Below are 27,888 nucleotides of genomic sequence, written 5' to 3'. Positions count from 1 at the left end.
GATTATTGATTACCTTTCTCTTTAAGAGTCTTCAACAAATGTTTTCTTTTTCTTAGTAACTCCTGCTTAATGATGTTAATCATCCATTCAATCCCTACTTTATCAACCTGATTCTAGGTATACACACTGCTGTTCCTTCCTTCAAACACAAAACTTGACTCCCTATGCACTACTAACATCTTTCTGTTGCAGTTTGTCATCCCATGGCACTTCTCCAAGTGGTCTCCCAAGCTTGTCAATAATTACTAGCTCTTTAATTTCACATGCAACACTCAGCAAAACATCCACATATTTAGCAACCTCCCAGGTCAGAACTACACAACTCTTACTAATTTGACAGCAACGTGGCTACCTTTGTTAAACAGATCCTATGATGCAATCACAAGATCCAGCATTCTCAAAATGCTAGTACCTTCTATCACAAGCTGACATAAATAATTATTTCTTAGCAGCTGCATAAATTCCATCTCCTTTTGACTATGAGACCTTTTTTTCCCACCTCTATGTCCCCAAGAGTTAAAGCCCCCCCCATAATAATTATCTGTTTTCTGCTCACTGAGTTTATTTGCCCATGCATACCATTTGCATCATTCTTGCATTTCCTATCTATAGCACAGGAACCAACTATATATTTTGTCCTGTTGATCTCACACCAGATGGCTTCAAATGTAATGCTTTCTGTAAAGAAAGGCTTAGGTGTTGTTCATTATCCATAATTAAACTTAATGGAACTAACACCAAGAGGAAAAAATACATTTATTAAACTGACTAATATTTCACTGGTTTTCTACCCAGCATCATTAGAACACAATGCTGACTGAGACAGGCACACAGCACTAAACCAAGTGATTGTAGAAACAATTTAAATTCTAACTGACACCAACAATCCTTACATGGCATCCTCTATGTGTCAGATAACTACAAGGTTATTTAGAGAAGTCTGGCTATTAGGTCTTAAAATGATCTCCCAGATCTTTGGCAAATTAATGCAATCACTTGTTGAGGGTGGGAGAGTGCCTTATAGCTGATGCTGATTATAAGAATAGCCTCTCAGACCTGTAATGACTTCTATGTAATATAAATGTGTTTCTACATATGATCCTACGTGAAGGAGTATCCAGAGCATGGGTGTACCAATCCCGACATGCCATACAGATGATCTTGGATGTCATTTTTATGTTCTTCAAGGCATATATTAACCAACCTACCAGCCTGTCCAAAGTAGACTAACTTGCAAGTACAAGGAACTTTATGCACTCCAGGATGTTCAAGAGAATGTAGCCAATCTTTTTGAGAATTCATGAAAGTAGCTACCTGAATGAAAAGTTTGAAAGTAGTATGGAGATATAGCAGAAAACTTTAGCTATTTTTTTTTCTGATATACCCTCACCATATGGGATGGGAATGGTTTTGCTGTGATCCTGTGTGTGTGTGGGTGGGGGGGTAGGAATGATGTGTGTGTGTGATGTATGTAATATTTCCTGAGCTCAATTTCAAGGGCTGTGTCATTTGAACAAATGGCCCTGGTTTGGTGAGTAAGTTTTGAGGATGACATACTGTTGAGAAGGTAAGTAGTGTGATTGTTTATGTAAATACCTTCCAACACGAATGGGTTTTCTGTAGATGAAGAAGGATAATGATCCATTAGGAAGTTGTGTAACTAGCATATCCAAAAAAAAAAAAAAAAAAGGAAGACTTGTTACTTTTTCTATAGTGAAGTTTATTTTAGGATGTTAAAATTCGTCAAAAATTTATCTAATGCAACTGGCCCATGAGGCCAAACAGCAAACATAGTGCAACCAAACTGCTGGTTTTTGTGTGGCTATGTTGACAGCTTGGTTTTCAAAATGTTCCATATAGAAGTTCACTAGAGGGGGTGGGGGAGTAGAACCCATAGCAGTCCCATCTAGCTGCTTGTATATTTTCCCTTTTCACAGGAAATAACCTGCTTGTATGATGAATCTGAATGATTCAATTATAACGGGGGGGGGGGGGGGGGGTATGACTTGATTAGGTGAAGGGTCTCTGTCAAAGATACATTAATGAAAAGTGAGGTGATATCAAAACTGACCATAATGTCAAAATCTGTCACAGTGAAATTTTCTATTGTTTTAAAGTGTAAAGAATTTTTTAATAGATGAGGGAGGAGCTGTCTGTCAGAGAGGAAAGTGATTTGGATAAATGTTTAGCCAGTTTGTAGGTGAGGGTTGTCTATGCTATTTACTACTGGATGAAGAGGAGAGGGGTATTGGGTTCGTGAAGTATAGGGACTTCATATATCTGGGACAGTTGGACATGATAAAGTTTAAGTTTCCTTGTAATTTCTTTAGGTCAGGATGTAACTTTAAAAAAAAAATAATTGTTCACTTTTTTCTTTTGGGATTTTGTAGGATCCCAATCTATCATCTAATAAGTGGAGAAGTCAAACATAAAAATTACATCTGAGATCATCTAAGTTGGAATTGACAGACAATGCACTGGATAATTGCATTAAATTACCAAAGATCTGGGAGACCATTTTTAAGACTTAATAGCTGGACTTCTCTAAATAACCTTGTAGTTATCTGACATACAGAGGATGCCATGTAAGGACTATTGGTGTCAGTTAGAATTTAAATTGTTTCTTGGACAGGTTTATAGCACTAAACAATTACTTGGTTTAGTGCTATGTACCTGTCCGAGTTATCATTGTGCTCGGATGATGCTGAGTAGAAAACCAGCGAAATATTGAGTTTAATAAATGTATTTCTTTTCCCCCCTTGGTGTTAGTTATACCATTAAGCTTTATTATGAGTACTGCTTTCCATTTAACTGATGACATGTTGAACTTTACTCCTTTTGACTGCAATTCATCTACTATCATCAGTAATACCATTCCCTCATCTTGTTATATGACATAACTGAAAAGAAATAACATGAAATATTTCATACACCAGTTTGCTACATGTTCTAATGACACTCGTTTCATCATTTATTACAGTACAGTACCATATACAGAAATTGCAACAATTTTTGTACATTGTACTATAAACAAAGAGTAACATTAGTTAAAAATATAACAGAACAGACCTATATATTATTCAGGCATGTTAATATACACTATCTACCAATACCTGTCCAGACACCCCTGTTATTTGAAGTTATGGAGCATTCCAGGTTTGTTAATAACATAAAAACCGGTGTACAGATAGTAGGAAACAGTATTTCATCGAGCAGATTACAGATGGTATGGAAACATGACATGCACTCAGTGACTTCGAGAGTGGTGTCATCGTGGGTAGTGCAACACCTGACCCAGGTATTTGCTTATGCTTGGAATCGCCAAACTTTATATAGTTTCTATATTCGGCATGAAACTCTTTGAGTTTCTTATTCGGCTAAGAAACAATATGGGATATAATATCCCTTAACTTAAATAAGTTCATGTCACCGAATTGAATCCTTTGGCTCTTCATATAATTAGTAATTTATTAGGACACCTTCTTGGCAATTCTTAGAAGGGATGTCAGTTCTGTTCGCTACAAACTTGGTATTAACTAGGTCTACCTACTCACTGATGAGACCTCAATAAAGGTTGAAACCGGTCTGGGTAGTGACCGTCTCTCATAATGTAGAACAGTAATACAGCTCTTAGGAGCTAAGTTCACATTATGGGTAAATACCAAGAATAGTGATCAGAGCTTGCCCCACCCTTACTATGAGTTGCCTCAGTTTGCACTACCAAATGGGTCAGGTGTTGCATTATCCAGGTATTTGCTTATGCTTGGAATCGCCGTACTTTATATAGTTTCTATATTCAGCATGAAACTCTTTGAGTTTCTTATTCGGCTAAGAAACAATGTGGGATGTAATATTCCTTAACTTAAATAAGACAAGTAGAGTTTCACATGTAAGGATAGTTGAAAGCCTAATAATCGTAAATTGGGACTCAACACTACCCCACAGTCCAACTCATCTTCTACTCCCAAGCTACACATTAAAGTGATTAACAACAAGCCAGGAGATTCTTTAAAACAAAATAATACAACCCAAAGCAAAACAGAGGCACACCTCCCTAAAGGAACCTCTGCTTTAGGGAGGTATGCCAGACAAAGAAACAGAATAGATCAACACAGAATGTTGAGCAATCTTTATATCATATAAGGGAGCACACTAAAGCTAACAGTAGAGCAGAAGTCAGTCACTGAGAAATAGGAGACCACCGTTTAGAAAACTGTCCAACAAACAGAAGAAATGTAGCAGAATACGACATATGAAAGATAATGTCATAACAACAATACCACAAATGAAAAGACCAAAGAAAACAGCAGGAAACTGAAAGGAAAAGAAATCAGATCAAAATAAATAAATAAATAAAAAACTAACAATGGTTGGACCACTTCTTAGAATAGGCACCCTAAACATAAGAGGCTGTTCATAACTCTACAAAAGCAAGAGGCAATAGTCAAACGCATCCATGTGCTTTTCTTTCAGGAAACCCACATTACCAAACTCGCAAGAAAATACACAACATCAGTGTACCAGAGTAGAGAAAGCAACATTGCCAGAGGAACCCTGACAGCAAACTTTCCAGGAAAAACCATATCCTGCTCAAGAGACCAAAAAAGGAAGAATAATATCTGTAATAACCAAACTGGGAAACCAAACAGTAAATTTCACAAATATATATACACACTCAACAATGGATGCCAAAGATCACGTTTCTTCAAGAACTTTGACATTTACATGGAAGGACCACATGAACACTTTTTTGAAGGTGATTTCAATTGCTGAACAGATGAATCAAATAAAATAGGTGGCAATACCCCATAGAGGAACACAAGGCAGAACCAACTTAGACACACTATGCAAGCAATACAGCCTGGAAGAAAAGAACTACACAAATTCTGAATACAACCCCACATCCACCTACTTGGACCAATGGAAGAGTGTCAACAAGAATAGACAGATTTTACCTCAGTAAAAACCTACATCAACTCTTAGATTCAACAGATACTATCTCAGTAAACAACAATAAAAATCTAACAGATCACATGATGGTAATCATGTGATTACCTTCATGTAATCATGATGATTATCATCATGGCCTGGATTCTGGTGCATGAACCCAACACTAATGAAAGAGAAAGATTTAACAGCAGCACTGGAAGAGACAGTAACTGTAAAGTAGGAAATAGGAAAAACAGACCTAACTAGAACACAAAGACCACTAATGGAAAACTTGAAGGAAGCATGTTGTAAAATCATAATGGAATGGGAAAAAACAAAAAGAAAGAACAAAGACAGATGACTTCATACTCTACAAGAAAATCAGCATAATAAAAGCTGGTTCTAATAACCACAACATGCCTAGAATGAAGGACCTGATCACAAAATACGAATTAGAAAGAATTAAAGAAACACGACTAAATATGCTAAAGTTAAAAAGCAGGTTGACCAACATATCAGCAGAGATAAAATTCACCAAGTCCTTCTACAACCAAATTAAAAAACAAAGATAGGAAAAGGAAATAGACAAAGTACAACAATCAAACAAGAAGGAATGGGAAGAAATAGTCAACAACCTACTTAAGATACCACAAGAAGACAGTGGGGATTTGGAAAGAGAAATTAAAGAAATAGAAGTAAAGATGGCAATTTCCACACAAGCAAATAAATCACCAGGCTGGACTAGGAAGCACTTTTTATAAAACATTTAAAAACAATCTAGCTCTATCTTGACAAGTCTACAACACAGTCAAAGATTGTGAATTAACACCTTCACAAAACTAAGAATCATAACCCTAATCCCTAAGCATAACACAGATACACTGCAAGTTATCAGCTGGAGGTCTATCACTTTATTAAACACTGATTACAAAATATTACCCAAAATAATAACTAACAGATTGAGCCCAACACTCAAAGCAATAATCCACATAAATCAATATGATATACCTTCCAGACAACCAATTTAATCAGAGATATCATCCAGTACACCCAGAAAGAAAAAATAAATGCAACATCGGTGTCCCTTGATCAAAGCATTTGACAGAGTTAACCACAAACTCTTAACAGTGCATGATTATGGCCTTATATAACTTCCTACTGCCTTTACAACAATAATCAGCAAAATAAGTAGTAATGGTAATCTCTCTGAAAACATCAACATAATGCAAAGGATAAGGCAAGAATACCCTGTTTCATCAGCTTTATACATGATGCAAATTAAGTGGCTTGCAAAAATGATCAGAGAGAACTCAGAAATCAAAGGCTTTATAACCACAACAAAGAAACAGAAAATAAAATGTGTTATCCATGTTGATATCACTTGCATCATAACCAACAACATGGCCCTTAAGACCCTCTTCTAGACAACAGAAAAGTACAACAGAATAACAGGACCACAGATTAACAAATCAAAAACAAAATATAAGTATTAAGAGATGGCACAACACAACAACCAGCACCAATTACCATACTAAGAATTCCTTTCAATTCTTAGTATGGTAATTCAACCACCTAGGCCAACTTCAAAATGAAGAAATAATAAAGAAAATCACCTGTATAAAAGAAACCTGGCAACCTGTCACTGGAAAAGCACAAATCATTAAACAGTTAATGATTCTCCTTGATAAAATACTACACAATTCCATTTCTGCTCAGCAAATTACAAATTAAAAGACTGGAAGACATTATCTACAGCTTCTTCTGGAATAATAAAAATGCAAAGGTTAGTAAAGACAAATTCCCCCCCCCCCCCCAAAAAAAGAACATGAGGGTCTAAACATTCCAAGAATTACAGACATGCTTTCAGTACAGAAAATTCTCCAGGTAATTAATCTCTCACAAACAACACACTCCTCCCATGAAATGTGCCACTACTGGCTAGGAGTACAGCTACAAAATGTTCACAGGCCAAAACCACAATGGTGAAAAGGCAAACACATTATCAGAATACTACAGAACTATATCCAGACAGGCCAAAATTAACATCACAAAGAAGAATAAACAACACCTCCAAGAACTAAAAAAAGAAAAAAGCATAATACAAGCAATTAGAAAAAATCCAACAGACAGACACACTCCCACAAGAAAAGGAAAAATGGAAAAACTGCTACTTCAAGTACACTTATCCCTCCAGACACAATTTCAACTGGAGGATACTGTAAAAATAATCATAATTTAAAATTCTGGATATTTTTACAAATTGTTTATGTTAGTACATTATTAGTTTTGGTTTCATAATACGTATTGTCGGCACTTGCGATGTGCACGTTATTGATGTTATTTGTCCAAATGAAATGTAAAGCAGTTAAAAATTTATGTACTTACTGGATTTGGAAAGCTGTTTTACTTTCAGAAATTTTTATTGTAGTTTAAAATATTAAGTGTTGTATTTTGTGAAGACATTCTCTTGTTGCTAACGGAGACAACATATCAGACATTATACTTAGCTTCTCGCTTGCAACTTTCATGAAGTGTGCATGCTCGCCGAGGAGTTTGATGGGTGTTTGACAGCTGACAGAAAAAGCGTTCGGTATCGAGGTAATGGGAGAAAACAAGAGAGCGTTCGGGGAGAAAGGAAAAGGCTGGCTAGCAGATTTTTAGGTTAGGAGGAACTTAAGTTTTTATGTGACAGTTGGAGGAAAATTAATAGTAGATTCCAAAAAGGGAATTGTAGAGTTATGAGTTTTTAAAGATTTAAGACTGTCAGCAAGTGTTGGTAAATAAGGGAAGATATTGCAATCGACGTTCTAAAGGAATGTTCAAAGAAACGCTGATTGGAAGATTAATAGCAGATTCCAAAAAGGGAATTGTAGAACTGAGTTTTAAGGTGGAAGACTGTCAATAAGTATTCATAAATAAAAGAAGATATTGTAATGACGTTCTAAAGGAATGTTCGAAGAAACGCTGATTGGAAAGAAATTGCATGAAGTGAAAGTGTTTATACTTAGGTAAATTCAGAATATCTACACTTCAGCGTCAAGAAGAATTAATGTGTGCAACATGAGGCCTTAACGGAGAAACTGGCTATATATATATATTTTGTTATAAACAAAGTGTTTATTCTAGTAAAATGAGATGAAGTATATGTTAAACAAATCAGAAATAGATTGAGTCAGAGAATGGCTGATCTCTTAACTGTAAGTTTATTTATTTAAAAGGCCTTTGGATCCAATTAATTTTGTAATTATGTATTTTGTTTGAAGTGTATATATATATATTGTTTTTGTTTTATAAAATGTGTTTATTTTGTATTTAGTCTTGAGTCAGTGATTTTTTTTGGATTCTGAAAGAAAGAGTTAAAGTCAATGCACCAATCAGAGTGAACCCCTCTGCATATATAGGTACATTTGGAAATAAAAAAAAATAATTATTAGAAACAGAGATTAAATAATACAATTAATCTCATCTAATTAACAATACTACTAGGGGCAAATGCTGGTCTTGAAATTCACGCTTGCTCTTGTTATCATTCAGGGAGTGGGAAGTGTGATTGAAGTCCGATTAGCAGAATAACGAATTACTGACCATTTAAAACTATATAATTAGAAATTTATGTACATTTAATCATACAAATACAACATTTATTTTATAAATGATATTCTATCCTTTTCAATTTAGCTACTTGCATACAAATTCTACCCTACGGTTCTTCTTTATGAACTGGTCAATAACATCATCATAAAAAGTTGGTTGTAACTTAATTTTCCCAAGCAGCATGCACACTTGTAAAGGCTGGCTGAAACTCAGTGGCTAGAGCTACTTTGACTGCGTATGGCCTGTGTTTAAGACAATGTGAAGGGAGTGGAAATGGATTTCTATGCACGCGCAAGAAATCAGTGCTGCAGCGAGGACCTGGAAGCTCCCACAATCGAGCAGGCCAAGGTAGCTTTGACTAGACGAGCAAGCATCAGCCTTCGATACACAACGCAAAGCTCAATTATTGCAGTGCAAGCTTAAGACATCTTCTGTCTACAAAAATAAAAGCCTAAATGGAAAATGCTTATAAATGCATGCATTTATTAACAAATAAAAATTACTTCTTTCTCAAGTAATAGCTTGCGCAGCAAGCATGGAGAATTCGCCCCTGGATACTACACAATATCCTGCTAGTAAAACACAAAACTCCTAAAATGGAGAATATTTGAATGTACAAATTGTGCCTTCTGCACCCTATAAGAAACCCAAGAATATCTATTTCATGAATGCACAGTGGTAACACAAATATGGGTGCTAATGTCAACAGCACCTTCAACATCCCCCACACTCAGTAAGGAACAAGCACTATATCTACAAGATATACCTGGAAAAGGAAGCTTGAAAACTCAACTCCTCTACCTACTAATTGGAATTAAATATCACATTTGGAAAATCAGAAACATTGTAACATACCAAAAGCAAAAGAAAACAACATAAGATATTAAAAGAAGTTAAAGGGTTTCCATTAAAAACTACCTGAAAACTATAGTTAGAAGAACTAGGACCAAATGCGTTCAGAAAAAGATGGAGTTCCCTGCATTATGTTACCTATCTGAAGGCAACATTATCCTAAAACTCCCACGACTGATTCCAAGAAAAGTGAGCAAAATAGCTACAACTCCTACCTCTTCAAAATCTGGACAGTTCTACCAAACCCTTCCCCTCTTATCTTGATAATCTCTTACCACTTTGATTTTTTCCACTTTTTTTTTCTTTTCATTACTTCATTATTAAATTTTATTTTTTCTTTATTTTCTCTAACATCTTTTTCTAAAATCCTCATTATTACAATTGTTTATAACTTAATCTTAATAGACCATTATGTTAACCTGTCTCCTATGATTGACTTCAATTATCCTTTTATGTTCACTTTATTTAATTAAAGCTTATAATACTATTTTCTTAAATTATACTTAAATAATGACATTTTCATCAGAGCATAAGTTAATAAGGCTAACAACCACACCAAAATCTCTTTCTCACTTAGCAAAGTGTTTTCCCCCAAGCCTTTGGCATACACCTAATAACCAATGTGAATGTCTAGGCATGGAAATGACACTAATAAATAATGAATGAATAAGAAATTACACTAATAAGAAATGAATCAAATTTCCCAAATAACTAACCCCTGAGCCACTCTCTGGACACAAAAAAAGACTAACTATCATTATCCCTTATCCTAAAAATAAATAAAATAAACTATGTAGAAAGTTTTTTACCTTGGGTATAATATATGTTAAAGATACCAAACTATTTTAAACCTGGTTTTAATCCATTTCCCAAGTAAGTCAAGTTTGTGCCTGCAAGTAATGCAATTCTGGGTGACCTGCAAAGTAGTGCAAGTCTTAGGCAACTCGTGATAAAGGTGGAATAAGCTCTGATCACTATTCTTAATATTTACCCTTAATGCAAAGCACATCACCTTGAGGAGATGTCTGATGCTAAGCATTAAAGGCAAGGGGCCACTACCCAGACCGGTTTCGACCTTTACCAAGGTCTCATCAGTGGGAGCCAGGCTTAGAAATACCAAGGTTAAGTAATACAGAGCTTAAGTATTTTACCAAAACAAGTTACCATAAGGTGCTTTGACCTTATTAAATAAAAATCTCAAGATGAGAGATAGATATAGAAATTTTTTTACCTTGGGTATAATGTATGTAAAAGATACCAAGCTATTTTAAACTTGGTTTTAATCCATTTCCCTTGAGATTTTTATTGAATAATGTCAAAGCACCTTATGGTAACTTGTTTTGGTAAAATACTTATAAGCTCTGTATTACTTAACCTAGGTATTTCTAAGCCTGGCTCCCACTGATGAGACCTCGGTAAAGGTCGAAACCGGTCTGGGTAGTGGCCTCTTACCTTTAATGCATAGCATCATACATCTTCTTAAGGAGATGTTCTTTGCATTAAGAGTAAATATTAAGAATAGTGATCAGAGCTTATTCCACCTTTACCATGAGTTGCACTACTTTGCAGATCACACAGACTTGCATTACTTGCAGGTGCAAACTTGACTTACTTGGGAAATGGAGTAAAACCAGGTTTAAAATAGCTTGATATCTTTGACATACATTATACCCGAGGTAAAAAACTTTCTACATCTATCTCTCATCCTGAGATTTTTATTTAATAAAGTCAAAGCACCTTATGGTAACTTGTTTTGGTAAAATACTTATAAGCTCTGTATTACTTAACCTTGGCATTTCTAAGCCTGGCTCCCACTAATGAGACCTCAATAAAGTTCGAAACCAGTCTGGGTAGTGGCCCCTTGCCTTTAATGCATAGCATCAGACATCTCCTCAAGGAGATGTGCTTTGCATTAAGGGTAAATATTAAGAATAGTGATCAGAGCTTATTCCACCTTTACCATGAGTTGCCTAAGACTTGCACTACTTTGCAGGTCACCAAGACTTGCATTACTTGCAGGTGCAAACTTGACTTACTTGTCTGTTTGCTTACTTGGGAAATGGATTAAAACAAGGTTTAAAATAGCTTGGTATCTTTAACATAAAATAAACTATATATAATAAGGAAAAAAAAAACATTATTAATAAGGGAAATATACATATCTAATTATAGAAGACACTACTGTCTAGACCAGGGAGTAGCCAGAATCCACTTTTTGTCCCCCAAAACTGAAGACCTATAAGCCTGGACTTTATTTTTTACAGTTCAAATCATATGTCATTTTACTTCCCAAATATGTGAATTGTTCTACATTTTCTATATCAATTCCATCTGCTTGTATCTTTTGTTTCATGTTCTTCTCCCCAAATACCATTGTCTTTAATAAATTTAGTTTAATCCTATATCCAAGTGTAAGAAAACAAAGTTTGCGTACTGAAGTAGCTTCAGGACTGAGGCAACTCATGGTAAAGGTGGACCAAACTCTCATCACTCCTTGTCTTAGAATCTCCCATAATGCAAGGCACATCTCCTTGCGGACAAGTATAATGCTATGCATTAAGGGAAGGGCCACTACTCAGACAGGTTTCGACCTTTATTGAGGTCTCGTCAGTGAGAGCCAGACCCAGAGGTGGTAATACCAAGGTGGAAGCAATGGAGAAGTCATATTTACCTATACGAGTTGCCAAAAGGTGTCTCACATTATTAAATGACTCTGGATTTAGAGATTTCTCTAAATCCAGAGAAATTTAATAATTACTTTGTTTTTTAGTAATTATTTAACTAAATTTATTATAGTCTAACCAAATGATAATGATAAAAACTTCCAACACCATTGTCTTTGTTTTTTCCAAGTTCATAAGAAGTGCAAATCTTTTAACTTCCTCATGTAATAGTTTCAATGTTTTTTTGTAGTTCTCTTTTGCCTTCTTCAATAATAACAATGTCATCTGCAAATCTCAGATTGTTACTTCTCATTCCATGCACTGATATTCCTTTTCCATCTTCCTTCATTTTATCCACTACTCTTTCTAAATGTACAATGAAAATGCTTGGCAATACTGGGTCCTCCTGTCTAGTACCTCTGCTTGTTTTAAACCATTTCCCCAAATCATCACCTATTCTAACTGCTGCAATTGCATTTTTATAAACATCTTTTAATATACCTATTAGTTTTCTGTCAATTCCATACGATTCTAGCACTGCTAATGTCACTTTTTGGTCAATACGGTCAAATGCCTTCTGAAAATCAACAAAGCAAGTGTTTGCCTTTGCCCAACTGCAATTTAACATTCAAGCATTGGCCTGGTTAGCCAAGTAGTTAATGTATCCACTCTCCAGATAAAAGGCTGCGGGTTTGAATCCAGCCATGGGCACGGATATTTGTGGCTGTCTTTGAAAGTACTAGTGGTGGTCGATGGTAGATGGCGTTGTGGATGAAAGTTGTTGCAGTTGGTGGAGAGGGAGAGTTGTAGATCAGATGCCCTCCTTCGATGAGTCTTTGGACTCCCTGGAGGTGTTATATAATAATAATAATAATAATAATTATCAATACCAATTTCAATGCTGAATCATTGGATATCTGAAGATCTTGTTAGTATGCAAATGCCATCAATCATACTGTCCATAATGGTCAATTTTTATTTACTATTTCACATGCTTACTACTATTAAGAAGTACTTAACACTCATTTTTAAAATTTCTTTGTTCCAGTATTGATAATTATGCTAAACACATATTTGGATTTAACCAGCCAGAAACACATTCTTTTACCTACAAGAAAAATTTCAGATAAAATGAATGTATTCACAACACATCTCATCATGCCAATACACGAGAAGCAAATAAAAAGATAAATACATATACCATATTAAGCTTTAAAATACAAACTACGCTATAACACATTCAATATTATCATCAGATAACATACTAAACCCTCTTTAATCACAGCATTATCTTCTCCAAAGGCAAGGTTAGCAGCTGAATGACAAAATTCAGATAAACCAGCAATTCCAGCATACTCCTTGTCTAAATTCTGACTCATAAGCCGTTCTTCAGCCTATAGAAATAAAATTATTTTAGTGTACTTGTATGAAATTAGTGATATAACATATTAAAACTAAATGTTACACCGATACTATAATGTTTCTATAATTAAAAATACACTTTTAAAAAGAGTACTGGTGACTTCTGAGCTAGTTTTCAAAATATTAATGTTTAATCTGAAAGTCTAGTTTAACTTCAAGATATAAATGGGCAACTATACTAAATTAAACATTTATCCATGAATGCAAAACCTTATTTTCATATTTCCTTTTGTAACTATAAACGACAATATCAAAAATCTTAAAATAGCAAAGCAGTTATATATCTGAATGTATAAAATGCAGCTTTCACCTAAGAAAAAACATGGATAAGCAAACAAAGAAAGAAAGTAAACTTTTGTTAACAATGAATCTGAACATGTATAGACTCTTCTTTTTCTTCTTATGGCTCCACAGCCCAAACTGAACCCTGGCCTCTAACTCTATCCAAAACTTATATAATAAATTTAGTTTAATCCTTTATCCAAGTGTGAGCAAACAAAGTTTGCGCCTGAAAGTATCTTCAGGACTGGGTTAAGGTGGTACAACACCAGGACAACTCGTTGCAAAGGTGGAGCAAGCTACCAACACGCCTATCTCAGTATCTCCTATAATGCAAAACACATCTCCTTGCGGATATGTCTAATGTTCAACATCTATCCAAAACTACTTCTCTAGTATGGACATTGTAATATGATGTTGTTATCTTGATTAATAGTATCTATCTTCCTTGTTCTAGGATTAATTTATTTTATTTTTATTTTTTTGTATTTTACAAAAAAATTTTACTATTTATTGTTTTCTTAAAAATACAGTCATTTTCCACATGAAAAACATGTCCTGCAGACTGCAACATTTGAAAATTTATACAGGAAATTTGGGATTTAGCTGACCAAATTATATTCTTATTGGCTTAAACCAATTGATTCTCGTAGATAGGCTTATACGTTGGTTATGCATTTCTAAATAACTTAGGGAATTGAAACAACGTAGATACGAATATAAATTAAATAATACTTTAATAGATATTTCCGATATTTCGGCAATGTCTCATTGCCATTTTCTAAAGGAACTTACAGAAAGGCAGGAGCACACAGGCCCTAACAATACAGTAATTGAATTGTTAGGGCCTGTGTGCTCCTGCCTTTCTGTAAGTTCCTTTAGAAAATGGCAATGAGACATTGCCGAAATATCGGAAATATCTATTAAAGTATTATTTAATTTATATTCGTATCTACGTTGTTTCAATTCCCTAAGTTATTTAGAAAGGCTTAAACCAAAATATAAAATGATGGCATAACATGACAGAATTTCATGCCGGCTGGGGCATCGCACGGTTAAACAATGCCCCCAATGTTTTTGCCAGGGAACCAGAGCAAACAGCAAAAACTCGGCTAATGGAACAAACCCGAAAACACAACAGTTCAAGATAGGTACTATCAACATAAGAAGCCTGAATGGCAAAGAAATGGAGATAGCTGAGGAATTGGATAAGTGCCAGACTGACATAATAGGGGTGATTGAAACAAAAAAGGCAAAAACTGGTGAACTCTTTCTGAGCAATAAATACAAAATGTTATATTCAGACAATGACAATCATGGAAAAGAAGGAGTAGCCATAGTATTCAACACAAAATACAAGGCTAATCTTCTTGAATGGCAGGCTGTCTCAAGTAGAGTGATGTGGGCAAATATGAGAATGGGGAACTGCACAATGAGACTTATTTGTGCCTCCACTTCTAACTTAGTAGAACCTTCTGTGGTCCCACAGAAGGTTCCACTAAGTTAGAAGTGGAGGAATTTTTCAGGCTTTAGAAAAAGCAACTGACACAATGAAAAAGGAAAAGTTGGTCCTTGTTGGGGATCTAAATAGTAGAGTAGGAAATGATTGTCAGACATACAAAAATATTTTGGGAAAATTTGGAGAAAAGAGCAAAGCTAATAAGAATGGCAAATACCTGTTTGTTTTCTGCTCAGCACATGGACTTGTTATTACTAACACCATGTTCCAACAACATTTAGGAAAGAACTTGACATTGTCAGCATCCAGGAATGCGTTAGCAGAGCTAATCTCAGGTGGTATGGTCACTTAAATAGAATAGGAGAGGAAAGATTAGCAAAACAAGTGTTCTCTGCCAGGTTGGCAAGAAAACGACCCAGAGGAAGACCAAGATATAGGTGGATTGATACGGTACAAAGTGCCTTAGACGATAGAAATATAAGATCTGATAATGTTGGAGTCTTGACAAGTAACAGACTGATTTGGAGGAAAATTGTAGATAGGAAGTTAGTAATGATGTAATTTTTTCATGTAGTACTGTCATATCCTGTACACCCCTTGAGGGTGCATGGCAGGAATTTGATGATAATGATGATGATGTTCCAACATAAAAATGTGAAAAATTCACATGGGGAGAAGAGGCAAGGAATAAGAAAAGTCTCATTGACTATGTTATTATTGATAGTGATGTTTTCTCCTTGGTGCAGGACACTGGAGTGTACAGTGGATTTGAAATTGCAAGTGATCACTATTTAGTCTTGAGCAGGATAAAATTGAATTTCATATTGAAAATAATAACATGTAAGAAAGTTTTAAAGCAAATAAAATTTGAGCAGCTCTCAGATGTGAACTATAGATTAAAATACACAAAATTTATTCAAGAAAAAATGAAAGAGTTAGAGAACAAGAACCCAACACTTCTTCAGTGCTTGCTACTGGAGATTCAGTAGCAAGCACTGAAGAAAATATGGAAAGATTCAAGCATAGAGGCATGTGGTGAGATTGCCTGCAAGGATAGAAAAATCAGAACTCCTTGATGAACACAGGAAGTTAAAGAGGCAGTGAAGGAAGAGAAGAAAGCATATCAAAAATTCCTGGCAAATACTTCAGCTAGTGCTCTCATAGAATACAGAAACAAATGTAAAAAAGCTAAACACTGTGTAAAACCATCTAAAGTCATGGGAGAACTTCGGCAAGAACATAAAATATAAATATCACGAAGATCGCAAGATATTCTGGAGGTTGTTGAAGCTCAGAAATAGAGTGCTGTAAAAGGAATTAAAGAGATAAAAGTGACATGAAAAGTGGACAAAAAGATATCCCTGATGTATGGAGTAATTACTTCGAAAAACTGCTAAATAGAAACAAGCAGTGATAGCACAATGGTAAAAAAAACTCAACAGGCATGCAGTCAGGAATACATATCCATACTTGAAGTTGAAAAAGCCATCAAAGGCCTGAAATGTGGAAAGGCAGTAGAAGTAGATGATATTGACCAGAAATGCACGAGTATGGAGGTATAAAAGTATTATAGTGGCTGCAATGCATAGTTGAGAAAGCCTGGACAGAGGGACGAATTCAGGATGATTGGAGTAGAGCTCTCATAGTACCCATATATAAATTATAAAAAGAGAAATAAAACTGAATATGAAAATTACAGAGGTATTTCCCTACTGAGTGTACCTGGTAAGATTTATGCAAGTATACTTGAGAAAAGTTTGAGAAGAATTGTGGAAGAAGAGCTTGGTGAAGAACAAGCTGGATTCAGGCCAAATAGAGGTTGTAAGGATCAGATCTTCACTTTACGACAAATAGTAGAGAAATCATATGAATATAACAAAGATCGGTGTTTAAGTTTTGTCGATCTAGAAAAAGCATATGACAAGGTGCCAAGAGAGAAGATATTCAATACGCTACAGTTATATGGTGTCAATGGGGCATTATATCAAGCAATACTTTGTATTTGAGTTGTAAGTCAGCAGTTAGAATTGAAGGAAGTACAGGAAGATGGTTTAATGTTAAATCTGGTGTGAGACAAGGATGTACATTATCCCCTCTGTTATTAATTATCTATATGGATCACATTATGGAGGAAAGTGGTATTAAACCTGATATCAAAATTGGAGATGGTAATGTCAGTTCTTTGCTTTATGTGGATGATGATACTTCAAAATAAATCCACTACAAGATTCCCTGACTAAACTGAATAACTGTTGTAACAGATAAGGTATGAAGGTCAGCAATAACAAGACAAAGACTATGAAAATATGCAGAAGCATTGAAAATGTCAACTGCATTGTAAATGGAGAAACTGTAGAACAAGTGAAACATTTCAGCTACTTACGCACGAAATTTTAGTGAAGATGGTAAATTAAATATGGAAATAGGCAATAGAATCAACAAAGCTAGTATGGTAGGAAGTCAATTGAATAAATTCATAAGGAATAAGGGAGAAATTAGCCAGAACACTAAATTAGCTGTATACAAGATAGTGTTCAAACCAGTTTTAACTTATGGATCTGAGAGCTGGGCCAGAAGTAAAACACCTTGATCAAAGACTAGAGACCGCAGATATGAGTCCTGAGGAAGATTAGGGGCACGAACTGCAACATCATATTAATAACGAGGATATTATTATAGCACCTCAGTAGCACAATTGGAAGAACGATGGTACATAGCGCCCTTCGATTGAAATAGGCCTCAGTTCGATTCTCATCGCGACGGGAGGAATCTTTATCTGGGCGATTTCAATCGAAGGTGAGTTAGCCGATCTCATACGAGTTAGCAGGGATTTTTCTCCCAGAAACTCTGGTTTTTCATCCCACATACAGACAAATCAGCCCGTCAGAACACACGCAATTCACAGACAAAAAATACTAGTTGTTGTTGTGGTGGTGGAGGTGGGCAGTAGATGGCGTTGATTGAGATGATTAGTAGTAGAGGTTCGGTGTAGTGATTGAGACAGTTGTAGGTGTCCTCCCGCGATGAGTCTTCGGACTCCTTGGAGGTATCAGGAATAATAATAATAATAATATATTAGGAAAGAACTTCACCTTGTTAGCATCTAGGAATGCGTTAGCAGAGTGTGGTATGGTCACTTAAACAGAATGGGTGACGAAAGATTAGCAAAACAAGTGTTCTCTACCAGGTTGGCAGGAAAACCCCAGAGGAAGACCAAGATATAGGTGGATTGATACAGTAAAAAGTGCCTAAGATAGAAATATAAGATCTGATAATGTTGGAGTCTTGACAAGTAACAGACTGATTTGGAGGAAAATTGTACATAGGAAGTTAGTAATGATGTAAATTTTTCATGTAGTACTATTATATTCTGTACACCTCTTGATATTATAGTATTGTAGGAAGTCAGCTGAATACATTTATATGGAATAAGAAAGAAATTAGTCAAAACACTAAATTAGTTGTATACAAGACAGTGTTCAAACCAATTTTAAATTATGAATCTGAGAGCTGGATTAGAAATAAAACACTTGATCAAAGACTGGAGACCTCTCATATAGGAGAGTTCTAATATTAGTGGAATCAAATGGCATCAATAGCAGTATCACATTAAAAATTAGGATATTGGGAAAGAACTTGCCATTGTGAGCATTCAGGAATGTGTTATTAGAGCTATCTCAGGTGGTAGTCACTTAAACAAGATTAGCAAAACAATTCTTCTTTGCAAGGTTGGCAGGGAAAAGACCCAGAGGATGACGAAAACATCACTACGCGACTATGTACACCAACACTGCAAGCTAACGATGCGATATTTCACGAACTGCGGTTTATTCACTGATATCTAATATTCACGAGTAACAACTGTTACTTGGTAGAAATGTGAATGTGATTTTGCAATTTGTGTACTATCCTTGTTCACGATTTCAATACAGCACTGTGAATGTGACATCACATTACAACATGTTACGGGTGCCACGAGCTACTGATAGTTTAAAATTACTGATATGAAAAATTCACGATATCGCTCATCACTACTGCAAGTGTGCAAGTCACCGTGATGGTGGAAATGAAACTACAGTCGAATGCAACGCCATCTGGGAACAGAAATGTGCAGATTTCCGCAGAAATCGATTTGAAAATCAGTGTTGCCACCCGAGAAATAACCCCAAACCACGGGAAATAACGTCCACATCAAGTTGTTAATGGTGGGAAAACAATATACTGTAAGAATAGGCCTTAAGACAGGACCAACAGGAAAAGATGCAAATTGCAGGAACGTAAAAAAGGGGTTTTACTGTGTGTGTGTGTGTGTGTGTGCATGCGCGTGCGTGTATTATATATTAAACTTGATAAAGTGAAAGGACACCTCTAAGTAGTTTGGTTATTATTTCAGATATCTTGAACATAAGGAATGGAAACATGATTGACCACCTCTTGGGAGGCACATGATAAGAGTGGATGACAAAGTCAAAGAGGCAAACAATATCTACAAAAGTCTTGCTGAAGGAAATCCTGGGTTTCATCTAGGGGAACATTAGTCACAATATCTAAATTGAATAAGACATTAATGTGGAGAAGACAATGCTCTGATGTCTTTTCTCTGAAATGAGAACTGTTCTTAAAAAATGAAGAGGATTTTTGCATGAATAGCAAAAGTAATTTAGAAAGGTTTTTGCAGATTTTGTAGCAAGGAGGGCCAATGCAGTCTACAACAGGACATAACGAAATATTTGCCTTGGGATCTTAGGAAGTCTATAATTTCTCTTTTTGGGTTTTCTTATCTCAGCAAGGGCCGCTAACAATGAGTGTTTAAATTTTTAATTTTGATAGTAATTTAGTAGGATCATTAGCAAAAGAATGATATGTGGAATAATCATGCTGCATTAATTTCAGTTATCTGTAATATTCATTCCAGAAAACCTTGAACTTAGGCTTTTCCTTTATCAGCCTTAGTAATAACAGAAATTAGTGTTTCTCCTTACAGAGAGTAACCTTGAAAAGAATTTGTGCAATAGCATCAAGCATCATGATATAGTGTTTCATCTACAGCCACAGACAAAAAAACATTGCAGGAATTACTTTTAGAGAGTCTGCTACCTGCTGATGGGTCATCAATAAAGGTCAAAACCAGTATGGGCAATGATCCTTCCCATAATGCTTAGAATTTTCATGTCTGTATGATAAGTGCGATGCCTTACAAATACTAAGGCAATGGATGTGAAGTCTTTGGCCTCTATATACAAGTAGCCCAGTTGCGAAGTGACTTCATGTGCAAACTTTGTTTGCTTACACTTGGATAAAAGATGAAAGCAGGAAAATAATTTCTTGGCATCTTTAATTTATAGTATAACCAAGTGAAAAAAACATTTAACATCTGTCACTAATCCACAGTATTTTAGTAATAAGGGGAGACACCTTTTGGCTACTTTTTATGTTGAAATGTTGTGTTGATAGTGATTAGTCGGTGTCCTGAACAGAAATCAGACAGATACATGCCATTGTTATTAGCTTTTCTCTTTTATTCAAAGTTTCCAAACATTTTTATGATGCTGGTATTCATTTCTTACTGTACTGTTAAGATCTCCACAAGCACCACCTTTTCTTCATGTTAACTGCCTTTACTGGGTCAAAAATTTCTTCCACTTCCTTTGGCAGAACCTTCTGTGGAAACACAGTACCATATATACAGATGGGTTTCATTGTCCAGCTCCCTATTTTGATGTTTGCCTACATCATTCTGCTTGGAATTGCCTGAAATTCAAGATTACCTTTGTGTTAGATCAAAGGTAGGATGTGTTAGGATCCTACGACAAAGATTATCTTTGTGGTCGGATCAAGTATTGTTGTCTGAATGTGACATCTTGTGGTTGTTATTTAGAGGGATGGGATCCTACCTGTTTTTGTCTTCTTTGTATTGGTAATACCAATTATGTCAAGTGGTACTTATCTAATTCTTCTGCCAGTCTGACTTCCAACATAAAAACCTATATAAATTCCTATGCAGAGGATATGTGTCCAGAGAACAAGAGAAATTGCATTCACTAAAATTTTGAAATTAATCAGTTGAATAGCTCTCAGATGTGTAGATTGAAATATGCAAATATTATTTTGGGAAAAGCAAACAAGCAGTACTCATCTAATTCTTCTGCCGAAATTTTGAACCTATGCAGAAGCCTAGTCTTCAGACTTAGTTCGTGATGACTAAGCCAGCATGTGCTCTCAGAGAAATAAGAGAACTTTATGGGAAACCTTGGTCTTAAAATTAACCCAAAACAAAAAGTAATGGAAAGAATTTGGAAATGATAAAGAAAGTACATATTCTGAAGGCACTAAAATATTCTTCTGCCTGCTAAGAAATGGATAATCATAAAAACATCGTCATCATCAAATTCCTGACATGTATCCTCAAGGGGTGTACAGGATATGATAGTACTACATGAAAATTTTACATCATTACTAACTTCCTATCTACAGTTTTCCTCCAAATCAGTCTGTTACTTGCCAAGTCTCCAACATTATCAGATCTTATATTTCTATCGTCTAAGGCACTTTGTACCGTATCATTCCACCTGTATCTTGGTCTTCCTCTGGGTTGTTTTCCTGTCAACCCGGCAGAGAACACTTGTTTTGCTAATCTTTCCTCGCCCATTCTGTTTAAGTGACCATACCACCTGAGATTAGCTCTGCTAACACATTCCTGAATGCTGACGATGTCAAGTTCTTTCCTAATATCCTCGTTTATAATATGATATTGGCATTTATGCTATCTGTACACGCCAGGACTCTCATATCTGCGGTCTCTAGTCTTTGGTCACGTGCTTTACTTCTGACCCAGCTCTCAGATCCATAAGTTAAAACTGGTTTGAACACTGTCTTGTATACAGCTAATTTAGTGTTCCAACTAATTTCTCTCTTATTCAATATGAATTTATTCATTTGACTTCCTAACATACCAGCTTTGTTGATTCTGTTGTCTATTTCCATATCTAATTTACAATCTTCAGTAAAAATCGTGCCTAAGTAGCTGAAATGTTTTACTTGTTTCACAGGTTCCCCGTTCACAACACAGTTGACATTTTCAACAATTCTACATATTTTCATTGTCTTTGTCATGCTGACCTTCATACCATATCTATTACAAGTTATTCAATTTAGTCAGGGAATCTTGCAAACTTGTAGCAGATTTATTTAGAAATATAACATCGTCCGCATAAAGCAAATAGCTGACATTAACATCTCCAATTCTGATATCATGTTTAATATCACTTTCCTTCATAATCTGATCCATATAGATAATGAATAACAGAGGGGATAATGTACAATCTTGTCTCACACCAGATTTAACATTAAACCATCTTCCTGTACTTTCTTCAATTCTAACTGCTGATTTACAACTCAAATAAAGATTAAGTATTGCTTGATATAATGCCCCATTGACGCCATATAACTGTAGCGTATTCAATACCTTCTCTCTTGGCACCTTGTCATATGCATTTTTCCAGATCGACAAAACTTAAATACAAATCTTTGTTATATTCCCATGCTTTCTCAACTATTTGTCGTAAAGTGAAGATCTCATCCTGACAGCCTCTATTTGGCCTGAATCCAGCTTGTTCTTCACCAAGCTTTTCTTATACAATTCTGCTCAACTGTTTCTCAAGTATATTTGCATAGATCTTGCCAGGAACACACAGCAGGAATATTCAGTTTTATTTCCCTTTTTAAATATGGGTACTATGAGAGCTCTACTCCAATTGTCTGGAATTTGTCCCTCTGTCCAGGCCTTCTGAACTATGCAGTGAAGCCACTGCAAGACTTTTATACCACCATACTTCAGTATTTCCAGTCAACTATCATCTACTCCTGCTGCCTTTCCACATTTCAAGCCTTTTTCTACTTCAAGTATGAATATGTATTCCTGACTATATGCCTGTTGAGTGTTTTTTTTTACCACTGTGCTATCACTGCTTGTTTCATTTAGCAATTTTTTGAAGTAATTACTCTATACTTCAAGGATATATTTTTCTCCTGTTTTCATGTCACCTTTATCATTTCTAATTCCTTTTACAGCACTCTTTCCTCCATTTCTAAGCTTCTTCAACAACCTCCAGAATATCTTACCAACTTCTTGATATTTATTTTCTATTGGAGTTAAGGGATATTACATTCCATATTGTTTCATAGCCGAATAAGAAACCCAAAGAGTTTCATGCTGAATATAGAAACTATATAAAGTTCAGCGAGTCCAAGCGTAAGCAAATACCTGGATAGTGTTGCATCTGACCAATTTGAGAGTGCAACACTGAGGCAACTCATAAGGGTGGAGCAAGCTCGGTCACTAGTCTTGGTATTTACCCATAATGTGAAACCCAGCTCCTAGGAGCTGTATTACTGTTCTACATTATGACAGAAGGTCACTACCCAGACTGGTTTCAACCTTTGTTGAGGTCTCATCAGTGAGCAGCCAGACCTAGTAATACCAAGTTTGTAGCAAACAGATCTTACATACCCTACTATGAGTATTGCCAAGAAGGTGTCATAATAAATTATTAATCCGAACTTTATATAGTTGCTATATTTTCGGCATGAAACTCTTTGAGTTTCTTATTCGGCCATGAAACAATATGGGATGTAATAGCCCTTAACTTAAATAAGTTCATGTCGCCGAATTGAAGCCTTTGGCTCTTCATATAATTAATAATTTATTTTCTATGTTCTTGCCAAAGTCCTCCCATGCCTTTTGTTTAGCTAGTTTTACACTGTGTTTCGCTTTCTTACATTACTCTCTGTATTCTCTAAGAACAAAAGCTGACTTATTTGCCAGGAACTTTTGATATGCTTTCTTCTTTTCCTTAACTGCCTCTTTAACTTCCTGTGTCCACCATGAAGTTCTGATTTGTCAATCCTAGCAGACAATCTCACCACATGCTTCTCTGGTTGAATCAATCAGGGTTTTCTTCAAGACTTGGCACTGAATCTCCAAGGTTTGATTCCTGTTCTCAAACGCTTTCATTTTTTCTTCAATAATCTTTGTGTATTTTAGTCTACAGTTCACATCTGAGAGCTGCTCAACTTTTATTCGCTTTAAAACTTTCTTGCATATCATTCTTTTCAATATGAAATTCAATTTTATCCTGCTAAAGACTAAATAGTGATTGCTTCCAATATCAAATAGTCTGTACACTTTGGTGTCCTGCACCAGGGAGAAAACATCACTATCAACATAATAAATTTAGTTTTATGTTGATAGTGATGCCTTTAAAGGAATGCGGAGAACCGATCAGGGCTTCTGACTTAATGTCCAATCCTCACTTTCTCGTGGTGCACCCTGTTGGTTAACTACCTGGATACTGAACGAATGAGGATGGGCTGGCAATCTGGGATTTAGTCGACCAAACTGTATTCTTATTGGCTCAAACCAATATACAACATGATAAAATTTCATGCCGGCTGGGGCGTCACCCAGTTAAACAAGGCCCACGTTGTTTTCACCAGGGAACCAGGACGAACAGAGAAAAGTCAGCTACTGGAACAAATCTGAAAGCACACCACAACTCAACATCACCAGAGTTATGTAAAGTTTGGTACTATCAACATAAGAAGCCTGAATGGCAAAGAAATGGAGTTGGCTGAGCAATTAGATACTTTCATTTTGTTTCAGCTGAGGAACTAGCTGAAACAAAAAAGACAAAACTGGAGATCTTTCTGAGCAATAAATACAAAATGTTATATTCAGTCAATGAAAATCAAGGAAAAGAAGGAGTAGCCATAGTATTCAACACATAAAACGAGGCTAATCTTCTTGAATGGCAGGCAGTCTTAAGTAGAGTGATGTAGGCAAATATCAGAATGGGGAATTGGACAATGAGACTAACTTGTGCGTATGGTCCCACAAAAGGTTCTACTAAGGTAGAAGTGGAGGAATTTTTTGAGGCTTTAGAGAAAGCAACTGACACAATGAAAAAGGAAAAGTTGGTCCTTGTTGAGGAGTAGGAAATGATTGTCAGACATACAAAAATATTTGGGGAAAATTTGGAGAAAAGAGCAAAGCCAATAATAATGGCAAATACCTGTTGGATTTTTGATCAGGACATGGACTAGTTATTACTAACACCATTTTCCAACATAAACATGTGCACAAATTGACATGCAGAGAAGACGTAAGGAATAAGAAAAGTCTCATTGACTATGTTATTGTTGATAGTGCCCTGGTGCTGGATACCAGAGTGTACAGAGGATTTGAAATTGGAATTGATCACTATTTAACAGGATAAAATTAAATTTCATATTGAAAAGAATAACATGTAAGAAAGTTTTAAAGCAAATAAAAACTGAGCAGCTCTCAGATGTGAACTTTAGACTAAAATACAAAAAGATTATTGAAAAAATGAAAGAGTTTGAGAACAAGAACCAAACCTTGGAGAAAACCCTGATTGATCAGCCAGAGAGGCATGTGGTGAGGTTGTCTGCAAGGATAGAAAAATCAGAACTCCATGGTGGACACAGGAAGTTAAAGAGGCAGTTAAGGAAAAGAAGAAAGCATATTAAAATTTCCTGGTAAATAAGTCAGCTTGTGCTCTTAGAGAATATAGAGATAAATGTAAGAAAGCTAAACACCGTGTAAAACTAGCTAAACAAAAGGCATGGGAGGACTTTGGCAAGAACATAGAAAATAAATATCAACAAGGTGGTAAGATATTCTGGAGGTTGTTGAAGAAGCTTAGAAATGGAGGAAAGAGTGCTGTAAAAGGAGTTAGAGATGATAAAGGTAACATGAAAATGGGAGACAAAGATATCCTTGAAGTATGAAGTAATTACTTCGAAAAATTGCTATATGAAACAAGCAGTGATAGCAGAGTGGTAAAAAACATTCAACAGGCATACAGTCAGGAATACATATCCATACTTGAATTAGAAAAAGCCATCAAAGGCTTGAAATGTGGAAAGGCTTACAGTGGCTGCACTGCATAGTTCAGAAGGCATGGTCAGAGGGACGAATTCCCAATGATTGGAGTAGAGCTATAATAGTACCCATACATAAGAAAGGAAATAAAACTGAGTGTGAGAATTACAGAGGTATTTCCCTATGAATGTTCCTGGCAAGATTTATGAAAGTATACTTGAGAAGGATTGTGGAAGAGAAGCTTGGTAAAGAACAAGCTGGATTCAGGCCAAATAGAGGCTGAGATCAGCATCATATCTTCGCTTTACGACAATTAGTTGAGAAAGCATGGGAATATAACAAAGATCTGGATTTAAGTTTTGTCGATCTCGAAAAGGCATATGAAAAGGTTCCAAGAGAGAAGCTATTCAAAACACTACAGTTATATGGTGTCAATAAGGCATTATATCAAGCAATACTTAGTCTTTATTTGAGTTGTAAGTCAGCAGTTAGAATAGAAGGAAGTACCAGGAAGATGGTTTAATGTTAAATCTGGTGTGAGATAAGGATGTACATTTATCCCCTCTGTTATTCATTATCTATATGGATCACATTATGAAGGAGAGCGGTATTAAACATGATATTATACGATGTTATACTTCTAAATAAATCTGCTACAAGTTTGCAAGATTCCCTGACTAAATTGAATAACTGTTGTAATAGATATTGCATGAAGGTCAGCAATAAAAAGACAAAGACAATGAAAATCGGTAGAATCATTGAAAATGTCAACTCTGTTGTGAATGGAGAACCTGTGGAACGAGCAAAACATTTCAGTTACTTAGCACGATTTTTAGTGAAGATGGTAAAACATGGAAATAGACAACAGAATCAACAAAGCTGTATGGTAGGAAGTCATCTGAATAAATTTATATGGAATAAGAAAGAAAGTAGTCAAAACACTAAATTCGCTGTATACAAGAACAGTGTTCAAACCAATTTTAACTTACAGATCTGAGAGTTGAGACTACAGATATGAGAGTCCTGAGAAAGATTAGAAGGAATGAACAGCTGGCATCAATGGCAATATCATATTAAAAAAATGAGGATATTAAAAAAGAACTTGACAATATTAGCAGAAATAATCTCAAGTGGTATGGTCGCTTAAATGGAATGGGAGGGGAAAGATTAGTAAAACTAGTGTTCTCAGCCAGGATGAAGGGGAAAAGTCTCAGAGGAAAACCAAGATATATGCAGATTGATAAAAAGTACCTTAGAAGAAGAAATATAATATAAGATCTGATAATGTTGGAGTCTTGACAGATAACAGATTGATTTGTAGGAAAATTGTTGATCTAAAGTTAATAATGATGTAAGTTTTTCATGTAGTGCTATCATATCCTGTACACCCCTTCAGGATAAATCGGGAATTTGATGATGAACTTCCTGTTGCATATATGTGCTGTATTGTGCTCTGAAGGTGCTTATTTGAAGTTCAATGAAATATAAGCAAGTAAATAAACATTTTTTTTTAAAATAAAATAATTCATTTCATGTAAATACCATTAAAAATAAGTTAAACCCATAAGCTTATCTATTATACAAAAGCAATGTCTTTGTAGTGCAGTTGAAATAACAATAGGATGTGTTCATTGATAAGAAAAGACTTGGGCTCGATTCTCAAAACAGAATTAATCACTGTTTGGACTTTTTGAACTTAAGGTAAGTTAGCTGGTCTCATACTAGTCAGCAACATTTTTCTTCTCAAAGACAAAGGTTTGCTTTTCTTCCTGCAAAACAGGCAAACC

The 27,888-nt window shown here is 35.5% G+C and overlaps 1 protein-coding gene across 1 annotated transcript in view; it reads right to left on the bottom strand.

Annotated features, from left to right (window-relative positions):
- Window positions 1-27,888, bottom strand: part of Got2 (glutamate oxaloacetate transaminase 2) — a 170,679-nt gene that overhangs the window by 120,024 nt on the left and 22,767 nt on the right. Inside the window, exon 3 of the mRNA XM_090407797.1 lies at window positions 13,304-13,432. Within this exon, the coding sequence (XP_090263923.1) occupies window positions 13,304-13,432 (129 nt within the window). The remainder of the gene's footprint in view (window positions 1-13,303; window positions 13,433-27,888) is intronic.

This window comes from Typopeltis vanoorti, chromosome 18 (assembly GCF_054136105.1).
Source record: "Typopeltis vanoorti isolate ZY-2024b chromosome 18, IOZ_Tvanoo_1.0, whole genome shotgun sequence".
Classification (NCBI taxonomy): domain Eukaryota; kingdom Metazoa; phylum Arthropoda; class Arachnida; order Uropygi; family Thelyphonidae; genus Typopeltis; species Typopeltis vanoorti.
Note: the sequence above shows the minus strand (reverse complement) of the source record. Positions and strands in the feature narration are given on the sequence as shown.